Raw genomic sequence first — 24266 nt, forward strand, 5'->3', positions numbered from 1 at the left:
ACAATTTGGGTTCAAAGAAAAAAAAATTATTCATGGATATGCTTGTAAACAATAGAACTCAATAAAATACAAGCCAATATTGGGCTCATTTATAGACTTGGTAATAAGCTTGATATGGACTTAAAAAAATAAACCCAGATTTATAAAGCCTTTAATTAACTTGAAATTGAGTCCACTTGTCCAAACCAAATTGGCTTAATAATATTCTTATGTTGAATCTTGAGTTTTAGAGCTTGATATTAAGCTTGAGCTATGCTTGACTAATTAATGAATCAAGTTGAGCTCAAGCTTTAGACATTTTGGTGAGTTGGAGTTTAAACATTGTTTGTAGGCTTATTTCAAGCTCAAGCCAAACTTGAACACTCAATACTCAACAAAGTTTGCCTTGTTTACGTCCCTACAAACAAGCCAACAATGCCTAGGTCCAACCTAGAACCACATCCACAAGCAACCCTTTGATGCCATATTAAGCATGATCCTTGCACACTAATAGATATCCAAGTGCAACCTTGTGGCGAGAAGTATGTGATATATCAAACCCTAGCCAGAACTTAATCAGTGATGCCCAAAGCTTGGTGATGGATCACCCCACCCCAAAAGGAAAGCCTATAGCTCACTTTCCCCATCATGTTAGCATTACTTACTCTCATTAACCACCACCATTTTACATTAAATGCAACATGATGGGGGGTCGTCACTTTGTAACGTTGGGGGAAATAACTTATTAACACGTTCTCTCAGCTGACCTAAGGGAATAATGTGTTGTCAAGACCTCTTCGACCTTATTTGGTGATCATTAACTCTTATTCGGTGAATATCATCAATTGCATGAAAACCAAAGAAAAAGAAATTCATAATGATTTTTTTGCTCAATCAATGGCTTCCAAGTTTTGCAAGAAGACAAAGATAATGAAATTTTAAAAGTGCTTGTTTGTTTGGCATGGAAGATTCTAATCTTTACTATCAACTAGAAAGATGAGTTTTTTTTTTTTTTTTTTTAGTGGAGAGGTTTGATGTAGGACATAATCTACAATTTAATTTTTTTAATTCATTAATTTTGGTTTATGTAATTTTCTTTATTTTAGGATTAGGGTATTTATTTCTTTATTTTTAGGTGCTTTTAATGCTTTTTAGATCAAATTTAGTTCCTATTATTTCTAATTTTCTAGGAGTGGAAGTGTTCTGCTGATTGTCGCTTCCACATCCCACATCACGTATGCGCTATTGTTTACTACTCTATCAATTTCTTTTAAGATTTTCAGGAATTATACTGACTTAACCTTCAAAGTGCCTACAACTACGACCAACCCCTTTGGTTGGTCTAAAGTGTAGGAAATGATTTGTTTTCCTCTTCAAGGTTCTCATCTAGTGAATCTCTACTTATTCAACTACCTTGCTCGATTGGGGCCCTTACTGTGGTTCATGTTCTCAAATTCACCTACGACAACTTACCCCATTGAGATTGATCATATCACAATTTAGTCACAAACTTTTCAAAGGTTAGATTTTAACCCTTTAAAATTTGAAATAAAATTAGATCGTTAAGTTTATTTCGATATAACCCTAATGATTTCATTTTCGCTCAAACTTTTGGCAATCAAATATAATAATTGAAAGTTTATTGTCTAAATTGTGATAGGGTCAAACCAAAAAGAGTTAAATTATAATTTATCATTGTTCTTTCCTAAGTAAAGGAAGGACAAAATTAAGTATACGGGTGGCAATTCATGTTGATGCGTCGTCTTTATGTTGTGTCAAAGTAGAGGTATTCTACTACACTAGTCAACCCTTATCCAAACTTTTTAATAACTATCAAAATCCCTCGATCTTAATATGACTCATTTATTAAGCAGGTTGATTGGACATGACTCATGTAGCATGCTTAAAATACAATTTTTGTTGGATCACTGAAAGACCCATTTCAACCCATTTTATAGAATTTGACCAAAAATTATTAATATATTTTTATATTTTGTAGGCATATAAATTCTAATAATTAAAATAAATAAATTATGCACAAATTGCATTTCATAATAACATCAATTAAAATACTAATATCTTAAAATCTAAAATATAATAAAGTTCCACCCAAATTTAAAAATACATAATCAAAGCTGGGTTGTTTTGGTTGATTGCAAGTCAAGCAAATCAACACAAAATTGACTTGTTTATTAATTGTGTCAAAACGTGTCAACCTATTTTATCACGAGTGAATTGTATTTATTGTCATAATTTCAAGTTTATTTACAATGAGCACTACAAATAAGTGACTTATTGATGTAGTTTTGAATTAAAATTTTGTAATCTAACATATGATGTGCTTTATAAAATGAACTATTGTTTAATTACAATGACCGAAAAGCAAATTGGTAGTTTGTGACACCATTTATACCAATTGATTTTTTTCCCCGGCAAGTTTGATTGTGAATCATGATCATTCATATATGTGGAATTTTGTATCCAGAGAAAATCTAGATTCTACTAGCAAAATTGTAGGAGTGATATTTCTACATATTGTAAATGGACAGTCTATTTGAAAATGAAAGGATCATCTTCCTTGATATAATTTATGGCGAATGCATTGCACCCCACAGTTACTGCACGTTGTACTTGTGCATTAAACGCCTACAAATTTGGTGTTATGCTTCTTTTGAATGACAATTCACAAGATGCTGGCTTGGGCCTATTGGTACGTTTGGGCTAATGGGCTTCCCACTCGATACAATTTACCAAGATGGGCGGCTCCTAAAACATTCTGGAAGTTTAAAATGAAATATCTTCATTATTCAACAGGAAAAGACTAGGTCCTTCTGGGTTCTTTGCATCTTGGAACCAGTATCATATATTCTTAGAGTTGCTAAAAATTTGATTCGCGTCTAATCCTTCCAAGTTTAATTAATTAAGTCCAAGTTAAACAAATTTCAACTCTCTCATCTTTTAATGCTTTGGAATATGTTTCTCATGGCAAATGAGTTGTCAATGGCTAGGTACCAAAACACTTGAAAAAGAACCTAGGCACCATTTCCTCGCTAATTTATGTAGGGTCCGTTTGGATACAGCTTATTTTGCTAAAAACTGAAAACTGAAAATACTGTAGCAAAATAATTTTAAATGTATGAATAATACCGTGAGACTTATTTTTAATATATATTTTTTCTGAATAAAGTGGTTGTGGATCCTGTGAATAGTGCGCGAACAGTGTATGAACAGTGCTCTATGTCTCCTGAAATAGTGAAACGCATGCATAAAAAAAAGGAAACGTGCAGACGCAGACGCTGAATTCAAACATATACATAGTATACTATATATGTATTTGTTGTTGTGATTACAACATGGGATATCACTTAACCTAAAAATTTAAACTTTTTAGTTTGAGCCAAATTATAATATATGAACATTTCATTTTTCTTATTATTATGCAATGTGAGACTTTGCTCACATGTTTATATCCAACTATCTCTCCCTCATATGTGATTCTTTGCATCTCTGTGAGCTTCCAGGCCTCTACTTGGGCCAACGAACAAGTCCTAATCATTCCTCTTTACCTATAGGCTTTCTTTCCTTCACCAGCGCATCATTTATAGGCCTCTCATATGCTATCTATGAGAACAAACCCCACATGCTCATTAATGAGAACCTAGCTCGCACTTTCTTGTGCATGGGAACACCTCGTGCTACACCATGAATTAGAACCCATTAACAATACTCCTTTGATTGGCATTTTTCTAGGATCGTTTGTGTGGGCCTTTTAGGTTTGCTATGTCCCAGCTCCAACTGTAAATGGAAATACAATTAGTCCATTTAATTTTGACCATATTATAGATTCTTTGCATTTCAATCGAAATAAAAAAGTTGAATAATGATTTTATATATAAAGAAGCTACCTTAAGAATCTTGAGATGAGGTTCAAAAATCTTCATCTTTTCCTTCTACTTTAATTACTTAAAAAAAAAAAAAAAAAAGGAGGAAAAGAATTTCTAGCCCATCATTTCTCTCAAACCCATCAAAGAGAAAAAGGTTGTCTACTAGCTTAGCAAAATAAAAAGCAATATATTGTTTTTTGCCACCTGTCACAATATACATCTTCCATGATAAATTTTAAACTAGATCATATGCATGCAGGGTGAGCCAAACGTTACTCCGAAGTCCACCCTAACACGATACCCCAGGAAAGGAAATCGTGTTCAAATTTCCTCTGTCAAAGTAAAGACTTACATCTTTCAAATGATTCTCTTCCTACTCACTAAGATGCAAATTTCAAAAAGCTCACAATGCCTCTTTTGAATGTATATTCTTGGCGAAACTACATTAATGGTCCCTGAAATTTACCCTGTGTGTGCAATTGATCTCTCAAGTTTTAAGTGAGCACTTTTAGTCCCTCAAGTTTAAAAAATGAGCTTTATTAATCCTTTTGTTAACTGCAGTTACTGTTAATGTCTACGTGGCTAACGGAGCAGTGATGTGGCTAACAAAGTAGTGATGTGGCGTCTTTTTTTATTAGAAATTTACAAAACTCAAATGACACATCATAAATTCATAATCCGACACCTAAACAAGTCCCAAATGGGTTACCCAAATCAAATCTCCCAAATTACCTATGAGATCTACGATCAAAGAATGTCACCGTTCACCATCACTCTTCAATGCTTTAAAATCACTCTGTTAGTTGTTGTTATGCATTTTTTAAATCTTTGTATTGGTTTTCATACGATTTGCAGATCCTTGTTTTTTTTCCTTCTTTCCTTGCCTGGCCATTTCTATCTTCAAGACTGTAAGTGTATACTTCTTTTCAATTCTTTAATACAATTCCATCTTTTATCTAAACAAAAAAAGGAGAATCACAATCCAGAATGAACGCACCACCGAAACAATAAAATGCCAAAACACAATTATGAAAAAAATGCCTACAATATAACATACACATAGTTTTGGAGAATTAGTCAAATGATTGTTCAACCATTCAAGCATAAACACAAATGGATAGTGTGCATAACGATAACAAGATCTAAAATTTCAAAAAAATAGAAAATCTAATTTGAAGGACTGTGACTACAGAGAGAAAAAAAAGAGCAATATTTGAGGGATTGTATGGAGAGGTGAGGAGAAGCGGTGAGGCACTGGTGGCTGTGCAAGCACGAGGAAGCAGTAGTGGCTGTGGCAAACAACACTTGAAGAGCTAGAGCCAAAATGGGTTTTTCACCACTTATCGTCGTTGTTGCTATCGTGTGGGGGAGGATGACATCGTTGCCAGGCAATGGAGGTGGCATCCCAGCGTCACATAGAGGAGGACGATTGGGTCAAGAGAGATTTGATTTGGGTAACCCTTTAAGAACCGAATTAGGTGTGGGGAATTTGGGTTCTGAGGTGTCATTTGAGTTTTGTATTTTTTAATACAAAAAAAATATCACGAAACTTTAAAAGATGCTATGTCACTACTTCGTTAGCCATATAAGTATTGATACTAATGGTAATTAACAGAAGGATTAATAATGCTCATTTTTTAAACTTGAGGGACTAAAAGTGTTCACTTGAAACTTGAGGGACCAATTATACTCACAGGACAAACTTCAGGGACCAATAGTGTAGTTTCGCCTATATTCTTTATAGTTATTAAGGAAACTTCCTTCTCAAAAGAAAAGTTATAAGGAAACTTCATTTTGCTTTCAATCAACCAACGACTTTCATCTCAATCATTAGAATTTATTAGGCTAGTAGCCTTTTTTTTTTTTTTGTTTTTCCTTTAATCAATGTGATAGTGTATTTAATTGGATGCATTTTTTTTTTTAAGTTTATTTGTTTATTTAAATAAAGCTAGTTAAAGCATATTCTAGAAAATAAACTTTTTTTTTTTTTGCTGAATTCTAGAAAATAAACTTTAAACAAACTAAGAAGTCCAATGAAAAAATCAATACCAAACAGACTCATTTGATTGACATAAAATCACTTTTATATCATAAATGTATCCAATACTAATACTAATTTATTATTCACCAATTCTAATACGTCATCAAAGTTTAAGTAATGGCTTAATGATAATGACATTGTTTGTGATGTCTTTTATATATATAGTTCAAACCATACCCATCTACTAATTAAAATAAAATAAATAAATTATAATATATCAAACTTTAATATTTATCAAAAAAAAATATTTATCCTTATGCACCCTTAATAGGAAACTAATAAAAACTACTGCGGGGACTCTCCCATCTAGTTGGCTAGCTAGTGAGATATCAATTCACCTCTTCAACAAGCAATGTCCACGTATTCCAGATATTCTCTTCACTTTCTAGACTCCAATGAATCGCATTGTCAAGTCTTGCCGAACCTTTTGAATTTAATAAAGAAACAAAGAGAGCTTCTTTCTTCTCCTCCCAAGTCCCAACATTATATATAAGAGTCGTATTGTTGCATGAGAGCAATATACGAAGCTTGAAAGAAGTATAGAGAAAGATGGGTACAAGGGCTAATATTATTCCAATCATAAACAAGACTTACTGTTCCTCTTCACAGGTTGTCCTTGTAGTTAGGAGGAGGCCACATGCGACAAATGGAGGAGGTTTTGTGGTGACAGATTGTAATCAGAAGGTGATTTTCAGGGTTGATGGGTGTGGTATTCTTGGCACAAAAGATGAGCTGATTCTGAGAGATGGAGATGGTGATGGAAATGCTTTGCTGCTGATCCGCCGAAAGGTACCTAAACACACATATACATGCATGCATCACCACAAACAAGTTTTATATGCATGCATTAATTTAAACGTCCTTGATATTTGACATGGTAATTTGGATGGCCTCAAGGACCCAAAGTGACGGTGATGCTTTGATTTTGATCTTTTTTTTTTTCAAATTTATTCAAATTTATATTAGCTAAGCTAGTAAACACCATGAGTCTATTAATTTCAAGTGAAATAAAAAGGGTTATTTTAAAATTTTAAATAACATAGTATGATACAATTTTAAACTTGTAATATTTGATTTGAATTATGAAATTAATATGTTTGAAATGGAGAAGATCTTATTCTCTCAAAACTATGGATTAGAAGAGAGAATTGGGGAAAACCATTGTTGAGAAACATTAGTCTCCAAGAAGAGAACATGATTCACTAAAACAGGAAATGCTAGTGGGATTGTCAATCCAAACATGGACTTAGAAATATAAGCCTGTTTATTGTAGCATTTCCTTAAAATGTTTGGATTTTTAAAAAATCTATTTTGGTTTCTTAAAAGTAAAATTCTTGAAAAATAATCATATTACAAGTCTTCCTTTTCTGATGACTTCTTGAGCAAGCATTAAGGCATATATCTTGTGTATATATACACAATATATTAAGAAATACATACACGTTTATTTAAATAAATACACGTACATGCATAACCAAAAGATGAATTTATTCTTGTCGTTTGACTTTTGGCATCTTTCCTCTTTTTTTTTTTCTTTTTTTTTTTTCTTTAATTAAAAAAAATAGAAGGGTGGAATGGCTGAGGCACTAAGCATTTACAAGAAATGGAAAGGCTATACATTTGATTATGAAGGGTCTCAGAAGTTAGTTTTCAGCTTAAAAGAACCCAACTCCTGTTTGGTAAGGAACAATGCAATGAAAATCTCCACGGAACCCAGGGAAAGCAACAAAGATTGGGACTTTAGGATCAAAGGCTATTTCCCAGATAGAGATTGTACCATCATCGACACCAAAGGCGACATTGTGGCGCAGGTAATTGATTTGATACTATTCTGGCTATAAACTTGTACACTGCAATGCTTAAATTAATTAATATCAATGTTGTCTGAGGTTTTCTCATAAGGATTTGTTGTTTATGAAGTGCAGGTTGGAGTGAAGAAGGAGGTGCAGGAATTGATGGCAAGCAAGGATCTGTACCATGTGGTGGTGAAACCAGGCGTTGATCAAGCTTTTGTTTTTGGTGTCATTGCTACTCTCGACTATATATATGGTGAATCTACGAGGTGCTAATCAATATAGCAGACGAAATAATTAATGTTTTTTGTCACGTCAGAATATGAGAGCACAGAAGTAATTCTCCACATATAACTGATGCTATCATGTACTCATGCTTTTTACCCACCCTAAAGTTTTAGGACTATGGTATGGCTTTATTGTTGATGTTTTTTTTCTTCCAAGAAATATATTATTCTGTTTACTACCTTTGTATTAATTATAAGAGTTTTGTACTTTAGTCTTTAGTGGTATTGTTCGATTTTCTAAACAAAGAGAACTTGAGCTGAAATATATTTCAAAGTTTTGGAATGATTTGTTTGTGTATTTGGAAAAATTATCAATGAGTGACAGCTCCATTGATTACTTTTAAATAAATACATTAGGTAAACTACAATAATAATTCAATTGAGATTGTTCAGTAAAGTAAAAAGAAAATAAAAATAAATGGAGATTCCTTTTACATTAAAATTTTTTCCAATGTATTCCATTAAAAAAGGCATAAACTTTACATTTTTTTCAAGATTTAGAAGAGTGTTGGTAGACAATCTTACATTCCCCCACTTAATTTTTGGTCTTGTGCTCGCGAAATGCTGATTTATATGAAACACACTTGCTCTTGCACCAAGCCTAACTTTTCATACTCCACTATCTTGAAACAAAGAATCTTAGTGAATGGTGGACACAATGCAAAAATATTTTAATTATTAAGTATAATAGGTAAAAATGCAAACATATTCTAATTAAAAGTATAATGGGTCCGTCACTTGGATTTCCAAAGACAGAAAATAAAGAAAATTCAATTCCACCCCCAATCACCCGGCCCCTTCCAAAAACTTTTCTTATTCAATGGTTTCAAGAGGCATCTCTCTTACAATATATATATATGTGAGTTTCACATGTTGCGAGAGGAAGATCTCATAAAACCATCTTATCAAATATCATACTATTACCATGCATTAGTCATGCACTATTACTTAATGCTAAGAACTAAAACTACCATAAGTAAATAGTGAAGCATCAATAGTCTAATTGTAGTTGATTTCTAAGATCTGAATCAGTTCTAAAGCTTAGAGGAGTCCAAAAATTGAATTGACAATGATATATATATAATACGATAAAATATTGTATTTGAACTTATGCCGTCATCTTTACCATTAAGTCAAGTCATCAATTGTTTCTCAAAAAAAAAAATAGTTAAGGATCTGTTTAGACACCAATTACTGTTGAAAACTAAAAACTGAAAACATTGTAACAAAATAATTTTTAAATGTATGAATAGTGCTGTGAGACCCAGTTTTAATGAAAATTTTGCTGAATTCCATACTTGTGGATCCTGTGAACAGTGCACGGGACCCACTGTTTAAACGCCAAACGCAAAAACACCAAACGCCAGACGCAATCCAAACTCATACTAAGTCACCAATAAAATTTTCTATAGTATAATTAGAATTTGATCCTAGATTCCTTATTCAACGATACAAAATTTAAATAAAAAAGAAAAACTTTACCAATTGAGCTAACTTACTTCCACAACAAAAGTAATAAGGAATAGGTAATCATTTGAGCATATTCACGAGGAGCCAACTTAACCACCAAGCCAGGGAGATAAGGTTGATGTCTCCATGCTCTAGCATGGCCATCTTTGAGTTTGAGGGTGGAGTACCCTTTTGTTTTTGGGGTAAGAAAATCTTTCGTTTTTGGTAATTGAACAAAAAAAATCAATAGATCGTCTAAATAATATGCAATAACTTGTATCCTTAGCATCCTTTCTTGTGTAGCTCATCAAAATTAAAGCTTCTGTTGTACACAATGCATGAAAGAAATTCAACGAAACAAATATTGGTTTATTGACAATTAGGTTTGCTTCCTAAGAAGTCTTTCTAGTCGATTCCTTTTTTTTTTTCTTTGAAAGTGGATAAGCATTCAAAGAAAATGAAGAAAAAGAATGCACTAAAGATTCTCATATAATGCGGTTTTAATTAGCTTAACTGACAAGTTTTTTATATTATCAAATAAGGAACTTGTATTTGAATTCATGTTTACATTAAAGGATCATGTTAACAAACACCCTTAGGGTTTGTTAATAAATTATATTAAAAAATTTTTAACACCACTTTCATAAAAAAATATAAAAAACTGCCAAAAAAATTAATTACTTTATTATTTTCCTATAAAATGTTTCTAAAAGAAGTTCCTAAACTAATGTCCTTAGGGTATTCGTTAACATTTCTTTACATTAAAAACCAATAGTGTCTTTACCTTCTTCTTTTTTTTTTTTTTTTTTTTTTTTTTTTTTTTTTTGTTTTTTGAGTAACAATAGTGTCTTTACCTGATAATAAAGAGCAATTATTATGGATTAAACAGCCAAGGTTGAAATTATATCCATACTAGAAGAGAGTGAAAAGATTATTAATGATTAGAATTGAAACCGACTATTGTAGATACAAATTTTGATTTTTAGAACCAGTAATAAAGACGCATATATTATGGTCATAAAAATATAGACTTGGGCTTAAGTGGATTATATTCCATTTTCTTTGAAAGTTAATTCAAATTTTTTTTTTTTTTTAAATAATGATCTCTACAGTTGCCGATCCATCAACATAAACATTTATTCCTTGACGTTTCAACTTTTAAGAGTTTTTGTTCTTATATAGCTGCTATCTTTCATTTCTGAACTTCTATTAAGGGTTGTATCCAAAAACCAACTTTTGTAAGTCTATCCATTTTGAACTTAAGATTAAGCATAAGCTAATTCAAGCAGTGTAAATACATTGGTGTGGCATATAATATCTATCATCATAGACTTTATCAGTGACTCAATTCTAAAAGCAGTGGCATCGCTGAGAAATGGACTCCCTCGTGCTCTCAAGGGAAGAACAAGAGGAGTTGGTACGTAGCAAGAAAAAAGTGAAGGACTTTAGCCATGAGGATTACCGAGGATGACAGGATGTTGTTTCGATGCCTCCATACCATGAGCAGGGAGGGTGGAGTGAGGCAAACTCCTTCAAGGAGAAGTTCACTGGGGATATCCCGGGGGCATACACCCAAGCTTTCAATTTTAGTGACATCATGGAGTCTGATGAGGAGGTTGAAAACCTTCGTGAAGGTTTAGTTGCTGTTAAATTCTCCAAAGACTTCAAGAAGAAGATTCGTACTCCATGGACAAGAGCCCTCATTGTTAAGGTGTATGGAAGGGTGGTGGGCTTAAGTTTTCTTCATAGCACGTTGTTATCCATGTGGAAAGCCTGCGGGAAGGCTGGACTGTGTTGACTTGGAGCACAGGTTTTTTCTGACCAGGTTTTACTTGAAAGAGGATTATGAAGCTACTCTTAAGAGGGGACCTTGGTTCATTGGAGAGCATTTTCTCTCCATTAGACCATGGGAACCTAACTTTCGACCGGAATCGGCAAATGTCACTTTGGTGGCTATTTGGATTAGATTAAACGTCTTGCTAATCGAGTATTACAACTCGGAAACTCTGTTGCAAATTGGGAAGTCCATTGGTAATGGGTTAAGGGTTGACACACACACTGCGAATGAAGCAATAGGTAGATTTGCTAGACTTTATGTCCAGATTGATGTGGATAAGCTGTTGGTGACAGCAGTGTTGATAGGGAGGTTTGAACAACTGGTTTGCTACGAATGCATTCAAAAATTATGTTTCTCTTGTGGTAGAATGGGTCACAGGAAGGCAAGTTGCCCGTATACAGTTCGTCCAGTTTCGTCGGCGAAAGAGGGGGTATCGGAAAATGGCAGGGACGGTGAAGGACGATCATGGGATATGCATGTACCACACGAATCGGCCATGGGAATGGAGGCCAGCAGGATCGTGCATGGGAATGTGTCTGAGGAGGTACAGGAAAGGACATACGGTCCTTGGACTATAGTAGTGTGAAGGAGGAATGTGCCAAAAAATCAGAGAAGTGGAGGGGGCCATGCTGTGCTGGATAACGGTCAGCTAAGACAAGAGCAGAGAAAGGTAGAGACTGATGCCAAGTTCAAGTTTACAGCGGGTAGAAAAAATTTGGCTGATGGGCCAAGTAGAGAGGTTAAAATAAAGCTGGCCCCCTCAAAACAATTGGATCAAGCCCAAGTTGAAAGCACAATATTCAACTTAAGGCCGAGGGGCTCCCTACAGACCCAATAGTCCTTACCTCGTAAGTCCGTAGCGCCAGCAATGACAAAAGATCATCAGGCCGTGGGTGACGCCTTATTGAATGGAAATGGACTTGGGGTTTCTAGGTTGGGCCAGATGTTAATTTTGGAGGTGAAACAGATAAGAAGAGTTTCAATTCAGAAGCCCAAAGTAGCCCATCAGTTAAGGGCAAGAAAGTAATTGCGAGGAATAGGGCAAGGAACAAAAACACCACGGAAGCTACTGGAAGTAGTAAGACCCATTTCAACCTTACTTCTCTAACACCTAAGATTCTCAGTAGAGATGGCGCTGACCACGACCCAAGCACACCTTTCCTCTTTTCAACCACCACTAATGCCGAGATGGGCAATCAACACCAACATAAGATTTATGGGATTGTCAATAGAGGTGAGTGCGGAAATGAGAGAGAAGCCGACACTGGTGATGGGGTGGTCCGATCAATGTTTGAAGGAATTCGGGAAGATGATTGTCACGGTGTTGGAAGGAAGAATGAGGGGGCCTCAGACCTGACTTGGGGACTGAAGATGCAGGAGCTTCAACCCAGGTTTACCACGGTGAAGGGGAAGTGGCAGATTATTGCGGCGGAGAGCTCAGAGAAGAAAGAATGGAATTCGAAGAGGGAGGTGGAGCTAATGCCTTCCTATGATGAGTGCTATACACCTACCCACCCCATAATAATGAATATTTTAGTTTGGAATAGCAGGGGCGTGCTGAAGTCTAATTTTCAGGAGTATGTTAGAGACTTGGCTAGAGTCCACAATCCGGCCATCTTAGTGATTATGGAGACTAGACTGGGTGGAGAAAGAGCCAAGGGAATCATGGATAGACTTTCGTTTGATGGCGCCATTCACATTGAAACAATCGGGTATGGTGGAGGTTTATGGCTTCTGTAGAACTCTGACCTCATGGAGGTGGTGCAGCTGGCTAATACAGAGCAGGAAATCCATGTGGAAGTGAAGGTAATTGCTTCTAACCTTTCTTGGATTCTGTCTGCTATGTATGCTAGTCCTAGGAGTGCAGAAAGGTATATTCTGTGGGAAAACTTAATTAAGGTTGCAGGTTTACATAATAAGTCGTGGGTGATAGCCGGGGATTTCAATGAACCCCTATTGGGTGAGGATAAATTTGGAGGAAGACCTGTTAGTATCTCGAGATCCCTCCTATTCAAAGACTGTTTGGATAAATGTAATATGGTTGACCTGGGATTCTCCGGTCCTAGATATACGTGGACAACTAGGAGGGACCTGAACAATCTCATTCAAGAGAGAATTGACCGATTTTTCACGAACCTAAGTTGGTGCCTATTGTACCCAGAGGCTAGAGTAACACATTTAACTCGATGCCACTCTGATCATTGTCCGGTTCTCATAGAAGCAGTTCCTAAAAGAGTCACTCACCTTAATAGACCTTTCAAGTTCCAGAGCTTCTGGTTATCTAATCCTTCGTTTCTTGGGGTTGTGATGACGGCAGGGAGTCATACTAGAAATCTCTCGGCTTTAATAGAAAAATTTACAAGTGAAATGACGCAGTGGAACAAGAATCAGTTTGGTAACATTTTTGAGAAGAAGAGGAGGCTAATTGTCACGACCCAAACCTGTACTTCAGAGTTTAGAGCATGACCAGCATGTTAATATCAAGTTTACCTCAATACTAACACAAACCAACCTAAACTGAAGGTACTTATCAAGAATTGTTTCTTGACTTCCTGCTTAATTTATTGCATAAAAGCCATAATATACAACAATGATGGAAACCTTGAAATTTGATTTCCTTTGAACTTGGGAAATTACCACCTGGTTGAAACTTAAGGTATACGTGTAAATATTACATAGCTAAACGTTTAGCAAAACTCTTATTACAAACCTAACCCCAAAAACATATAACTGGGGTTCACAACAAAATAAGGTACCGAATTACATCTGTGCTCAAAGGATCAATTGCATCTTGATTCCTTCTATACAACAAAAGAGCTAACTGCTTTACAACAAAACTCTACATTCTAACAAACGAGAAAACATAGAATTCTTGCCACCTCTAATATTCTCGCTGCTTCCAGGAAGAACCTGTGCACGGAAATATAATAGGGTGAGCTGCGAAGCCCAGTAAGGTTTTAAAGCTCCATGGGCCTTTAATAAAAATGCATGTAAATCAAATAGTTTATGGATATGCCAGATTTGATAAAATAGCCTTCATATTGTTCATATTGTTCTTAAAAATAACTTAAGATGAGAATACTTCATTTTTCTTTCATTTAATAAATAAAATGACATAATAAGGAACTTGAATATAATTCAGTAATCTTATCTTTGAACATACTATTAAATACTTTATCATAATTTCTCATCAGATTTATAACACATTCAATATACCTTTCTTATCATCTTACTTTCCTTATAATTTCCAAATAGCTTTATACCTCACTTATAATACATATTAGTTAATCCAATTGTAAGTCTGTCACTACTTTGGGAGGCTTTCAACACAGAGTGTCAGGCATCCAACATTCCCCACAATGCTAGGTAATTCCGGAATCATATCATAATATATACTTTCAACCATGCGGGTAGGTTGACATCCTCCACAAGTTGGTTGTTACCAACAAGGGCAGGTACAGCAGAACCAGTCCCACTTTTAATGGCCAATCAGAATCTCCATGGAAATGCCAGTACTATAACCCCTACTGGCTGAGTTCAGAACATAACAATGGAATAACCCGAAAACTACATTTTTCTGATAACTTTGCTTTTACATAAATGTTTCACAATAGTAGCATATCCACTTCGTTTTTAAATAATATGTTCGTGATATAAATCATAGCATCAATATGCTAAAACTATTATGTATATAATATTGAATAACTCACGAACACGTATTTTACTTAAATCATGCATATACGTAATATCTCTAATTAAAAGTTTTAATACATAATATTTTTCTAAACAATTTTTTATACTTATCAAAAGCACGTGTTACAAGTCCCTTACCTGAAAACAGAAGACGCGAGAGATTGTACACGAGAAGCTCAAGTGTCCGTGTTCTCGTTCTCACTGCCTAAACGAAAAACCAAAACTTATTACGGACAAACTCTTCCTAATATATAAACTTATACCTCAATCACAACCTAACTCTCAAACTCAAGAAAATCTTAATTCCCATCGCATAAAGTTCCCCAAAACATTTGATACAATCATCAAACACATTTTGCAGCCGAACCATAGAGAAACCAATTCATAGAATTTATATATGCTTCAAACATACCAAAGGATGAGCGTATTAAATTATAGCCCAAAACATACACCCTAACTTGGGAATTAAATCCACAAAGTCAAGTGTAGCATATGTTGTTCACTGCTCATTCCAGCAACATATGCTCCATTTGTAAAATACAAACGGGCTATCCACACACATCCAATTGTCATGAAATTTTACAGAACCACTCCCCTGTATGTCCAGTATATACCATAAAAATTTCGGAGTCAAAGCATAAACCCATGATTTACTAAAAATCACACAAAACAGGATACTCAAATCTGTCCTGTTAGAATTTCTTGCAACTTACAAATTAAACCATTATTTTTATGTTCATCAAAATGTTGTGAGACCACTTCTATAAAAACCATGTGTGTCTTAGAATTCATAAAAACTACTCCTTGCATCCTAATTCACAAAATACGATTTAATACAAAATTTTCTTGTAGTAAACATCAAATCTGTCACAGAGACAGCTTCAGTACACATTCTTACAAAATCATCAACAAATAGCAATAGGTCTTAATTTCATTTGGGTATTTTTATGCCTATAGTATACATATTAAAATATGTTAATAAGCATTCAATTGATCAAAATATCATCAAACTTTCAATCACTAAAACAGAATCATAGTTCAACCTCTAAAATCAGGATAGAGGATAAAGAAGTAGAAATAAACAAATGAAGTTTTGATGACTTACCCCCAACAATTTGAAGCTGAAATTTTAGTGTTAACCCTTTGATTTCTTCTTTAGAGAGGGATATTTTACTTTGGTGAGGTAGAGAAGGCTGCCGTGTAAGAAGGGGAGAAGAAGGAAACAAGAAGAAAGAGAGAGGAATAGAGAAAGAAGAAAAGGAGCTGCTGGACTTCAAATGCAGCCAAGAAAATAACAAAAGTGAGAAGACTTTTGCACCCCACAGTTACTGCACGTTGTACTTGTGCATTAAACGCCTCAAATTTGGTGGTGTGCTTCTTTTGAATGACAATTCACAACATGCTGGCTTGGGCCTATTGGTACGTTTGGGCTAATGGGCTTCCCACTCGATGCAATTTACCAAGATGGGCGGCTCCTTAAACATTCTGGAAGTTTAAAATGAAATACCTTCATTATTCAACAGGATAGGACTAGGTCCTTCTGGGTTCTTTGCATCTTGGAACCAGTATCATATATTCTGAGAGTTGCTAAAAATTTGATTCGCATCTCATCCTTCCAAGTTTAATTAATTAAGTCCAAGTTAAATAAACTACAAATCTCTCATCTTTTAATGCGCTGAAATATGTTTCTCATGGCAAATGAGTTGTCAATGGCTAGGTACAAAAACACCCGAAAAAGAACCTAGGCACCATTTCCTCGCTAATTTATGTGGTATACTGTATATGTATTTGTTATTGCGATTACAATATAGGATATCACTTAACCTAAAATTTTAAACCTCTTTGTTTGAGCCAAATTATGATATATGAACAATTCATTTTTCTTATTATTATGTAATGTGAAACTTCACTCACACATGTATATCCAATCATCTCTCTCTCATATGTGAGTCTTTGCCTTTTTATGAGCTTCTAGGCCTACTTGGGCCAACAAACAAGTCCTACTCGTTCCTTTTCACCTATAGACTTTCTTTCCTTCACCAACGTATTATCTATAGGCCTCTCATATGCTATTTATGAAAACCACATTTCAATCTATAAGAACCACGTGTCAATCCTGCACACTCATTCATGAGAATCCAGCCCGCACTTCCTTGTGCATGGGAACACCTCATGCTACACCATGAATTAACACCCATTAACAATACTCCTTTGATATGCCTTTTTCTAGGATCGTTTGTGTGGACCTTTTAGGTTTGCTATGTCCCAACTCCAACTGTGAATGGGAGACCTTGAATACTTCGCTACCTTACTGCACACCACCTACAAAAGGAGGCTAAACACCTTGCCACCTTGTTGCACACTACCTTGAGCTATGATATCACTTATTGGGTCTCAATCTAGCCTTGTGTGAATTAAGAAAAACAACCAACAATTTTAATCAATCCCCCAAAAATATTATCACTAAAATTACCAAGCCAAAATATCAATCTTTAGTAAGAACACAAAAATATATGTGAAAAACATTTTCTCCTTGAAATGAAAAATCATTAGACAAACTTCAAATAAATTACTATTATAAAATCAATTAGAATATATTCTTTCAAATTTATGCCTAACTTGAGATCCACACCAAATACAATAATATCTTCTTTTGTGTATATCTCACGGCTAAAGAAAATTTCCTTATTTTCTTTACTCTTGCACACACTCACTGCGTTCATTGCAGTTTCTTCTTATTTCTTCACTTTGTAACATCACAAATAAGCCTCACAAATTCTCCTTAATTTAGTGTGTTTTACAAAATAACGTTGTTAACAAAACACAAACCTTATTATCTCTCTCCTTGCATTACCTCCCAAGAAATTTTTTTCTCTCTCTCTCTCTCTTGGTTTCACGCCCAATTCTATAATTCTTTCTCTCTCCTTGTAAGGAGAGCCCCTAGGCCAAGCCATTAAATTTTTTTTATTATTGTCTATTTAAAAGACTCAATTCCTATTCCTTTATGAATATGAAATACATTAATTCTTTAATAGGGATTAGGTTCTCCATCCACTCCAAAAAATAGCCTTTTTCTTCCAAGATAAGGAAACAACAACGACAACAACAACAACAAAAAACCAAATTAATTTTTCATTTTTCAACAAGGAAACCCAATTAACTTTCCAAGTCACAATTGGAATTTGAGACTATTTCCCAACAACTGTTTGGGTGTGGTTTTTGGCCACCAGGGACATGGGTTAGTCGAATAAGTAGTTTATTTGTAGATATGGCCTTGGGGTGGGGGTAGGTTATGGTGGCTTAATTTGGGTTGCTATTAGGTTTCGTGTTGTCTTAATGTGTTTGGGGGTGATAATTTCGAATAGTGTGAATGATTCTGTAAGGACACGATTCCTGCACGGCCCAGTGACATTTTTGGATTCACGCGGGAGAGATCCCTCACAATACGATTTGTAGAGAGTGGGCTTGAAAAGCTTGGGCTTGGTCACGGGGCGATGGTCCGGTCTGGATTTCAGAAAGGTCCCTGTGGAAAATGGACTGGGCCTAAACGTTTAAAGCCCCGCCATGCTGCCACTTCTGAGAATGGGCTCCTCGGACTAGATCCGAGGACCCTTGTGATCCTTTCCGGCTGTCCAACGGAGGACCTTCTCTGTTCTGTGCATGGATCGTTCCAGCGATCTTATTCATGAAGTCCTTCTTTTTTTCTCCCCCCCTTTCTAGATTCACTTACTTCTCCTTTTATACTAGCGTGCATTCGATGTCCTTCGTCCACGTGTAGGGTCAGTCTTTACAAATACTGACATTGGTCCCATCAGTCTAATCCCGGAATTGTTGGGGATGACTTGATAAAGCTGCAGAGTACGGTTCTGTCAGGCATTGGGCCTTATCTAGAAGGGTATTTAGGGTAATCGCCCCAAGGTATTTTGGATTTCCTTACGAATTTATCCCTTTATTCTGGGCGGATTATGGGCTTGCCGAGGACTAGACTGTCCTCGGCTGCCTCCCAAAATTGGTCTGTGCTCTGCGTCATGGAGCTTGGGCCGCAGTTCTCCTCGGATTGGGCCCTCGGACTCTCTAAGGGCAAATGGGCCTGGTCCACGAATTGTTGAGCCCCACAATAGCCCCTCAAAACCCTTCTATCCGAATTCCGGATTGGAAAGGAGGGTTTTGGCAAACCCGGGCCCTTAATATGGCCCATTTAGCTTGATCCCGCATTTATATGAGCGGTTTCCCAGGAAGTTAGGCGGTTTTTGAGGGATTCCTTTTAATCCGCTCGGAATCTGCTCCTGCCGCTTGGACGTCCCAGACGCGCCCTTAATGAATTCCCTTAACGAGGCTCATTTATATCCGGCGGCTCATTTGATAAGGTGGAGAAGTGGAACGGACGCCTCTTTTTTCTTCAGATTCTTTGGGAAGGTTGAATGCATTTAATGCCATCCGTTCTGCTCTTCCTATAAGAAGGCAAGCAGGAGGCCATCACTTTCGTACTAACTCCCTTCTATTCTTCTGAGATCGCAACAAATGATGAAGAAATCATGCCCTTCCTCCAGACACCATATTTTGATAAAGCTTGAAATGGCTCAATCAGGGCAAGGGTGGCGCAGACTTAAGATCCGTCCCGCCTCTCTTTTAGCCAAAATCCGAAGCAGGGGCTCACCACGCCGAACTCTTGGCGTGACTGAGTCGAGAATACCCAATATCAGCACCACCCGGCTCCTCACGAGCGTACCTAATATGGCACCAACGTGTTAGGAGTCAGGGCTGAGGCAGGGGCTAAGTGCTTCTGCTTCTCCCTCTTTTGCTCCTTGGTGCCCTCCTCCATCTTCCTCTTATAGTCTTCCAAGCACCAGTTCCGCCTTGGTGCCTTCTCTTTTCCCTCTTTTGCTCCTTTTCTTTCTTTTCATCTCTTCTCTCTTCTTCTCTTCCTTCTTTACTCATGTCCTCCATCTTCCTCATCCATCTCCTCCATCTTCTTCATTGATTTCTTCCTTACTATTTCCTTCTCCTTCGATTCCTTTCCCTTGTTCTTCATCCTTTTCCGAAGAAGGTTCTTATCATGATATGAGCAATATTGATGCAGAGACTGAAGAGACCTTGAAGATGAGTTTAAAAGAAGCCTGACTGCTTACTTCTCTGTACTGCGAATGTTATCGTTGCTTCAGCAGTCCTCCTTTTGTATAGGCTTGTTTGAGCCCTTTTTTGTACATTGTAATAATCTCTTATATTAATAAAAGTGTTTATTATTTCATTTTGCATATTCCGTTTATGTTTTTGTATATTGGTAAATGCTGCTCGGCTCAATGAGAAAGTGTCTAAACCGATGACAACTAAGACCAAAATACTTGATAATAAAAAGATGTTGCCATAACTCTAATATAAGTGTTTGGCCCAATAAGGCCGACCAGTGAAAAGTAATGATTACCCATGCTGGCCGAGGAGAGAACTGGAGGCTTGATGCCGTGTTTGGGTCCGAGGACCATACAAGGCCTTGATTCTATCCAAAACTCGTAATAATAATAATTTTTATACTTGGTTTCCCCATAGGCTTGAGTCCGAGGACCATGCAAGGCCTTGGTTCAGTCCATAACTTGTAATAATAATAGTTTTTATACTTGGTTTCCCCATAGGCTTGAGTCCGAGGACCATGCAAGGCCTTGGTTCAGTCCATAACTTGTAATAATAATAATTTTTATACTTGGTTTCCCCATAGGCTTGAGTCCGAGGACCATGCAAGGCCTTGGTTCAGTCCATAACTTGTAATAATAATAATTTTTATACTTGGTTTCCCCATAGGCTTGAGTCCGAGGACCATGCAAGGCCTTGGTTCAGTCCATAACTTGTAATAATAATAATTTTTATACTTGGTTTCCCCATAGGCTTGAGTCCGAGGACCATGCAAGGCCTTGGTTCAATCCATAACTTGTAATAATAATAGTTTTATACTTGGTTTCCCCATAGGCTTGAGTCCGAGGACCATGCAAGGCCTTGGTTCTGTTTTATTCCCTCTCCTTAGGTATCCCGTACGCGGCCGGGCAGGAGGTTGTCCTCGGCATTAGTTATTACCCGGCGTGGGCCGTAGTCCGTGGGCCATCATGTAGCAAGGGCATGGGCCGCGAATTTACTAGGCCCACAGATCAGGAGATATTTCCATAGTCTTTGGCCACGCGGTACTTTTGGGTGTCCCGATGTTCGAGGTGCACCTCTACGAGGCTCCTTTAGTCTTGTCGTTGCAGAGGTCTGTTGGAAGTCGAGCTGGAAACGTTTTGTCTGTAGCGTTCCTTGGGAAGCTGCGCTAATTAAATGCCACCACCCTATATCCTCAAATAAATAAGAGAGCAAGTTTCTTTGCCTAGGCACCAGCTCCTTAGTCTCCTCCTTCAGCTTCCTCCCGCAGTAAGTCATGTTTGAGACGAGGGTCGGGGAAGAAAAACTCTCTCCGCCGCAAAGGCGCCACGTTCTCCTCAGGCTCAGAAGAGTGACATACGGGCAACGAAGGCATAGATTCAAAGACACATTCCCTTATGACAGAGGGGAGAGGGTGTTTCCCACGCTTTTAGTCAAAATCCGAAGCAAGTTCTGGCCATGCCAGATTTTTGGTATGTCCGAAGAAGGAATTTCCACCATCAGCACTGTCTACCTTGTAGCCGGCAAATTTCTGCGGGGGCTTCTCAACTTCCGGCTCCCTGCATCTTCTTTGTAGATGGTGTTAGCCTGAGGTCAGGTTCTTTTGCTACCTGAGTTTCGGGCACGTGAAAGCGTTGAGGATGAAACGAAGTCTTGAGGCAGTAGCCAACCTCTCGTCTGTGCTACCTCCTCGGCCTTCTCTTGCTTCCTTGTAACTTTCCTTTCTATCATGTAGCAAGTTTTATCACAAGTTGATTTCAGCTTTTTGTTGTATGCTGTACTGTTTCTTTGTTTTAATAAAAAAGGAAATTTTGCCTACTTATTTTGAATACTACTCTTTTTGCAACATTATTTTGTGGAAGGGTGTGCTCCCTGTGTTTGTTTCTTCAATGATACTTAGAGCAGGAAGTTTTGAAACATAATCCAATCAATTCTAATGTACCAACACTACCAAACATTACAGCGATAATTCATAGCAAGTTTAACTCAAGAAACTAGCAAAGATAACAATTGAATATTCTGTGATAAGTACGAGAGTACCGTCCGAGGAGTTGACGGAGGGTAAAGAACTCAAATCGTTTCTCAGGTGACGTATTGCCCTACGTCGCATCGATTCCCTTGGTGCTGTAGATCTAAGAGCAGACTTGCGAATCCCCGCAATTTGGGAACTGACCCCATGGCGAGTGGAGAGTTTTCCTCAGATGAATCCAAATTCTACGTAATGTGGTTTTTCCTTACGAGTAGTTGGTTTTCCCATAGGGTTGAGTCCGAGGACCATACAAGACCTTGGTTCTGTCCAAAACTTGTGATATTTATCTCTTGTACTTGGTTTCCCCATAGGTTTGAGTCCGTGGACCATGCAAGACCTTGGTTCTGTCCAAGCTTTTGATCTCTTGTGCCTGGTTTCCCCATAGGTTTGAGTCCGAGGACCATGCAAGACCTTGGTTCTGTCCGAAGCTAATGAGATTTGTTTTATGTGCTTGGTTTCCCCACAGGCTTGAGTCCGTGGACCATGCAAGACCTTGGTTCTGTCCAAAGCTTTTGATCCCTTGTGCTTGGTTTCCCCATAGGTTTGAGTCCGAGGACCATGCAAGACCTTGGTTCTGTCCAAAGCTTATGAGATTTGTTTTTTGTGTTTGGTTTCCCCACAGGCTTGAGTCCGTGGACCGTGCAAGACCTTGGTTCTGTCCAAAGCTTTTGATCTCTTGTGCTTGGTTTCCCCATAGGTTTGAGTCCGAGGACCATGCAAGACCTTGGTTCTGTCCAAAGCTTATGAGATTTGTTTTTTGTGCTTGGTTTCCCCACAGGCTTGAGTCCGTGGACCATGCAAGACCTTGGTTCTGTCCAAAGCTTTTGATTTTCATCTCTTGTGCTTGGTTTCCCCATAGGTTTGAGTCCGAGGACCATGCAAGACCTTGGTTCTGTCCAAAGCTTATGAGATTTGTTTTTTGTGCTTGGTTTCCCCACAGGCTTGAGTCCGTGGACCATGCAAGACCTTGGTTCTGTCCAAAGCTTTTGATCTCTTGTGCTTGGTTTCCCCATAGGTTTGAGTCCCCCAAGATCCAAAGGTTTGAGTTTCCGAGGACCATGCAAGACCTTGGTTCTGTCCAAAGCTTATGAGATTTATTTTTTGTGCTTGGTTTCCCCACAGGCTTGAGTCCGTGGACCATGCAAGACCTTGGTTCTGTCCAAAGCTTTTGATCTCTTGTGCTTGGTTTCCCCATAGGTTTGAGTCCGAGGACCATGCAAGACCTTGGTTCTGTCCAAAACTTGTGATATTGATCTCTTGTGCTTGGTTTCCCCATAGGTTTGAGTCCGAGGATCATGCAAGACCTTGGTTCTGTCCAAAGCTTATGAGATTTGTTTTTTGTGCTTGGTTTCCCCATAGGCTTGAGTCCGTGGACCATGCAAGACCTTGGTTCTGTCCAAAGCTTTTGATTTTTGTGCTTGGTTTCCCCACAGGCTTGAGTCCGTGGACCATGCAAGACCTTGGTTCTGTCCAAAGCTTTTGATTTTCATCTCTTGTACTTGGTTTCCCCATAGGTTTGAGTCCGAGGACCATGCAAGACCTTGGTTCTGTCCAAAGTTTGTGAGATTTGTTTTTGTGCTTGGTTTCCCCACAGGCTTGAGTCCGTGGACCATGCAAGACCTTGGTTCTGTCCAAAGCTTTTGATTTTCATCTCTTGTACTTGGTTTCCCATAGGTTTGAGTCCGAGGACCATGCAAGACCTTGGTTCTGTCCAAAGTTTGTGAGATTTGTTTTTGTGCTTGGTTTCCCCACAGGCTTGAGTCCGTGGACCATGCAAGACCTTGGTTCTGTCCAAAGCTTTTGAGTTTCATCTGTTGTGTTTGGTTTCCCCATAGGTTTGAGTCCGAGGACCATGCAAGACCTTGGTTCTGTCCAAAGCTTATGAGATTTGTTTTTTTGTATTTGGTTTCCCCACAGGCTTGAGTCCGTGGACCATGCAAGGCCTTGGTTCTGTCCAAAACTTTTGATATTGATCTCTTGTACTTGGTTTCCCCATAGGTTTGAGTCCGAGGACCATGCAAGACCTTGGTTCTGTCCAAAACTTACGAGATTTGTTTTTTGTATTTGGTTTCCCCACAGGCTTGAGTCCGTGGACCATGCAAGGCCTTGGTTCTGTCCAAAACTTTGGATATTGATCTCTTGTACTTGGT

General features: G+C 37.5%; 2 protein-coding genes and 1 long non-coding RNA gene across 3 annotated transcripts; 2 read left to right on the forward strand and 1 right to left on the reverse strand.

The window, feature by feature from the left end:
* The first annotated feature begins 6369 nt into the window (after nucleotides 1–6369).
* Nucleotides 6370–8095, forward strand: LOC115967694 (protein LURP-one-related 6-like). The gene is made up of 3 exons (XM_031086831.1): nucleotides 6370–6693; nucleotides 7470–7715; nucleotides 7830–8095. Exons 1-3 carry the CDS (start codon nucleotides 6454–6456, stop codon nucleotides 7971–7973), a joined length of 630 nt encoding a protein of 209 aa, XP_030942691.1. The 5' UTR covers nucleotides 6370–6453; the 3' UTR covers nucleotides 7974–8095.
* A 4927-nt stretch (nucleotides 8096–13022) lies between these two features.
* LOC115966631 lies at nucleotides 13023–13736 on the forward strand. Its single transcript, XM_031085830.1, has one exon. It carries the CDS (start codon nucleotides 13023–13025, stop codon nucleotides 13734–13736), a length of 714 nt encoding a protein of 237 aa, XP_030941690.1.
* A 130-nt stretch (nucleotides 13737–13866) lies between these two features.
* Nucleotides 13867–16212, reverse strand: LOC115969092. Its single transcript, XR_004086868.1, has 3 exons — nucleotides 16069–16212; nucleotides 15102–15168; nucleotides 13867–14180 (listed from the first exon to the last, which is right to left on the reverse strand). It is a non-coding gene; the product is annotated as an uncharacterized LOC115969092 (long non-coding RNA).
* Between the last annotated feature and the right edge of the window lie 8054 nt (nucleotides 16213–24266).

The sequence above is a fragment of the Quercus lobata genome, chromosome 11 (genome assembly GCF_001633185.2).
Source record: "Quercus lobata isolate SW786 chromosome 11, ValleyOak3.0 Primary Assembly, whole genome shotgun sequence".
In the NCBI taxonomy this organism is placed as follows: Eukaryota; Viridiplantae; Streptophyta; class Magnoliopsida; order Fagales; family Fagaceae; genus Quercus; species Quercus lobata.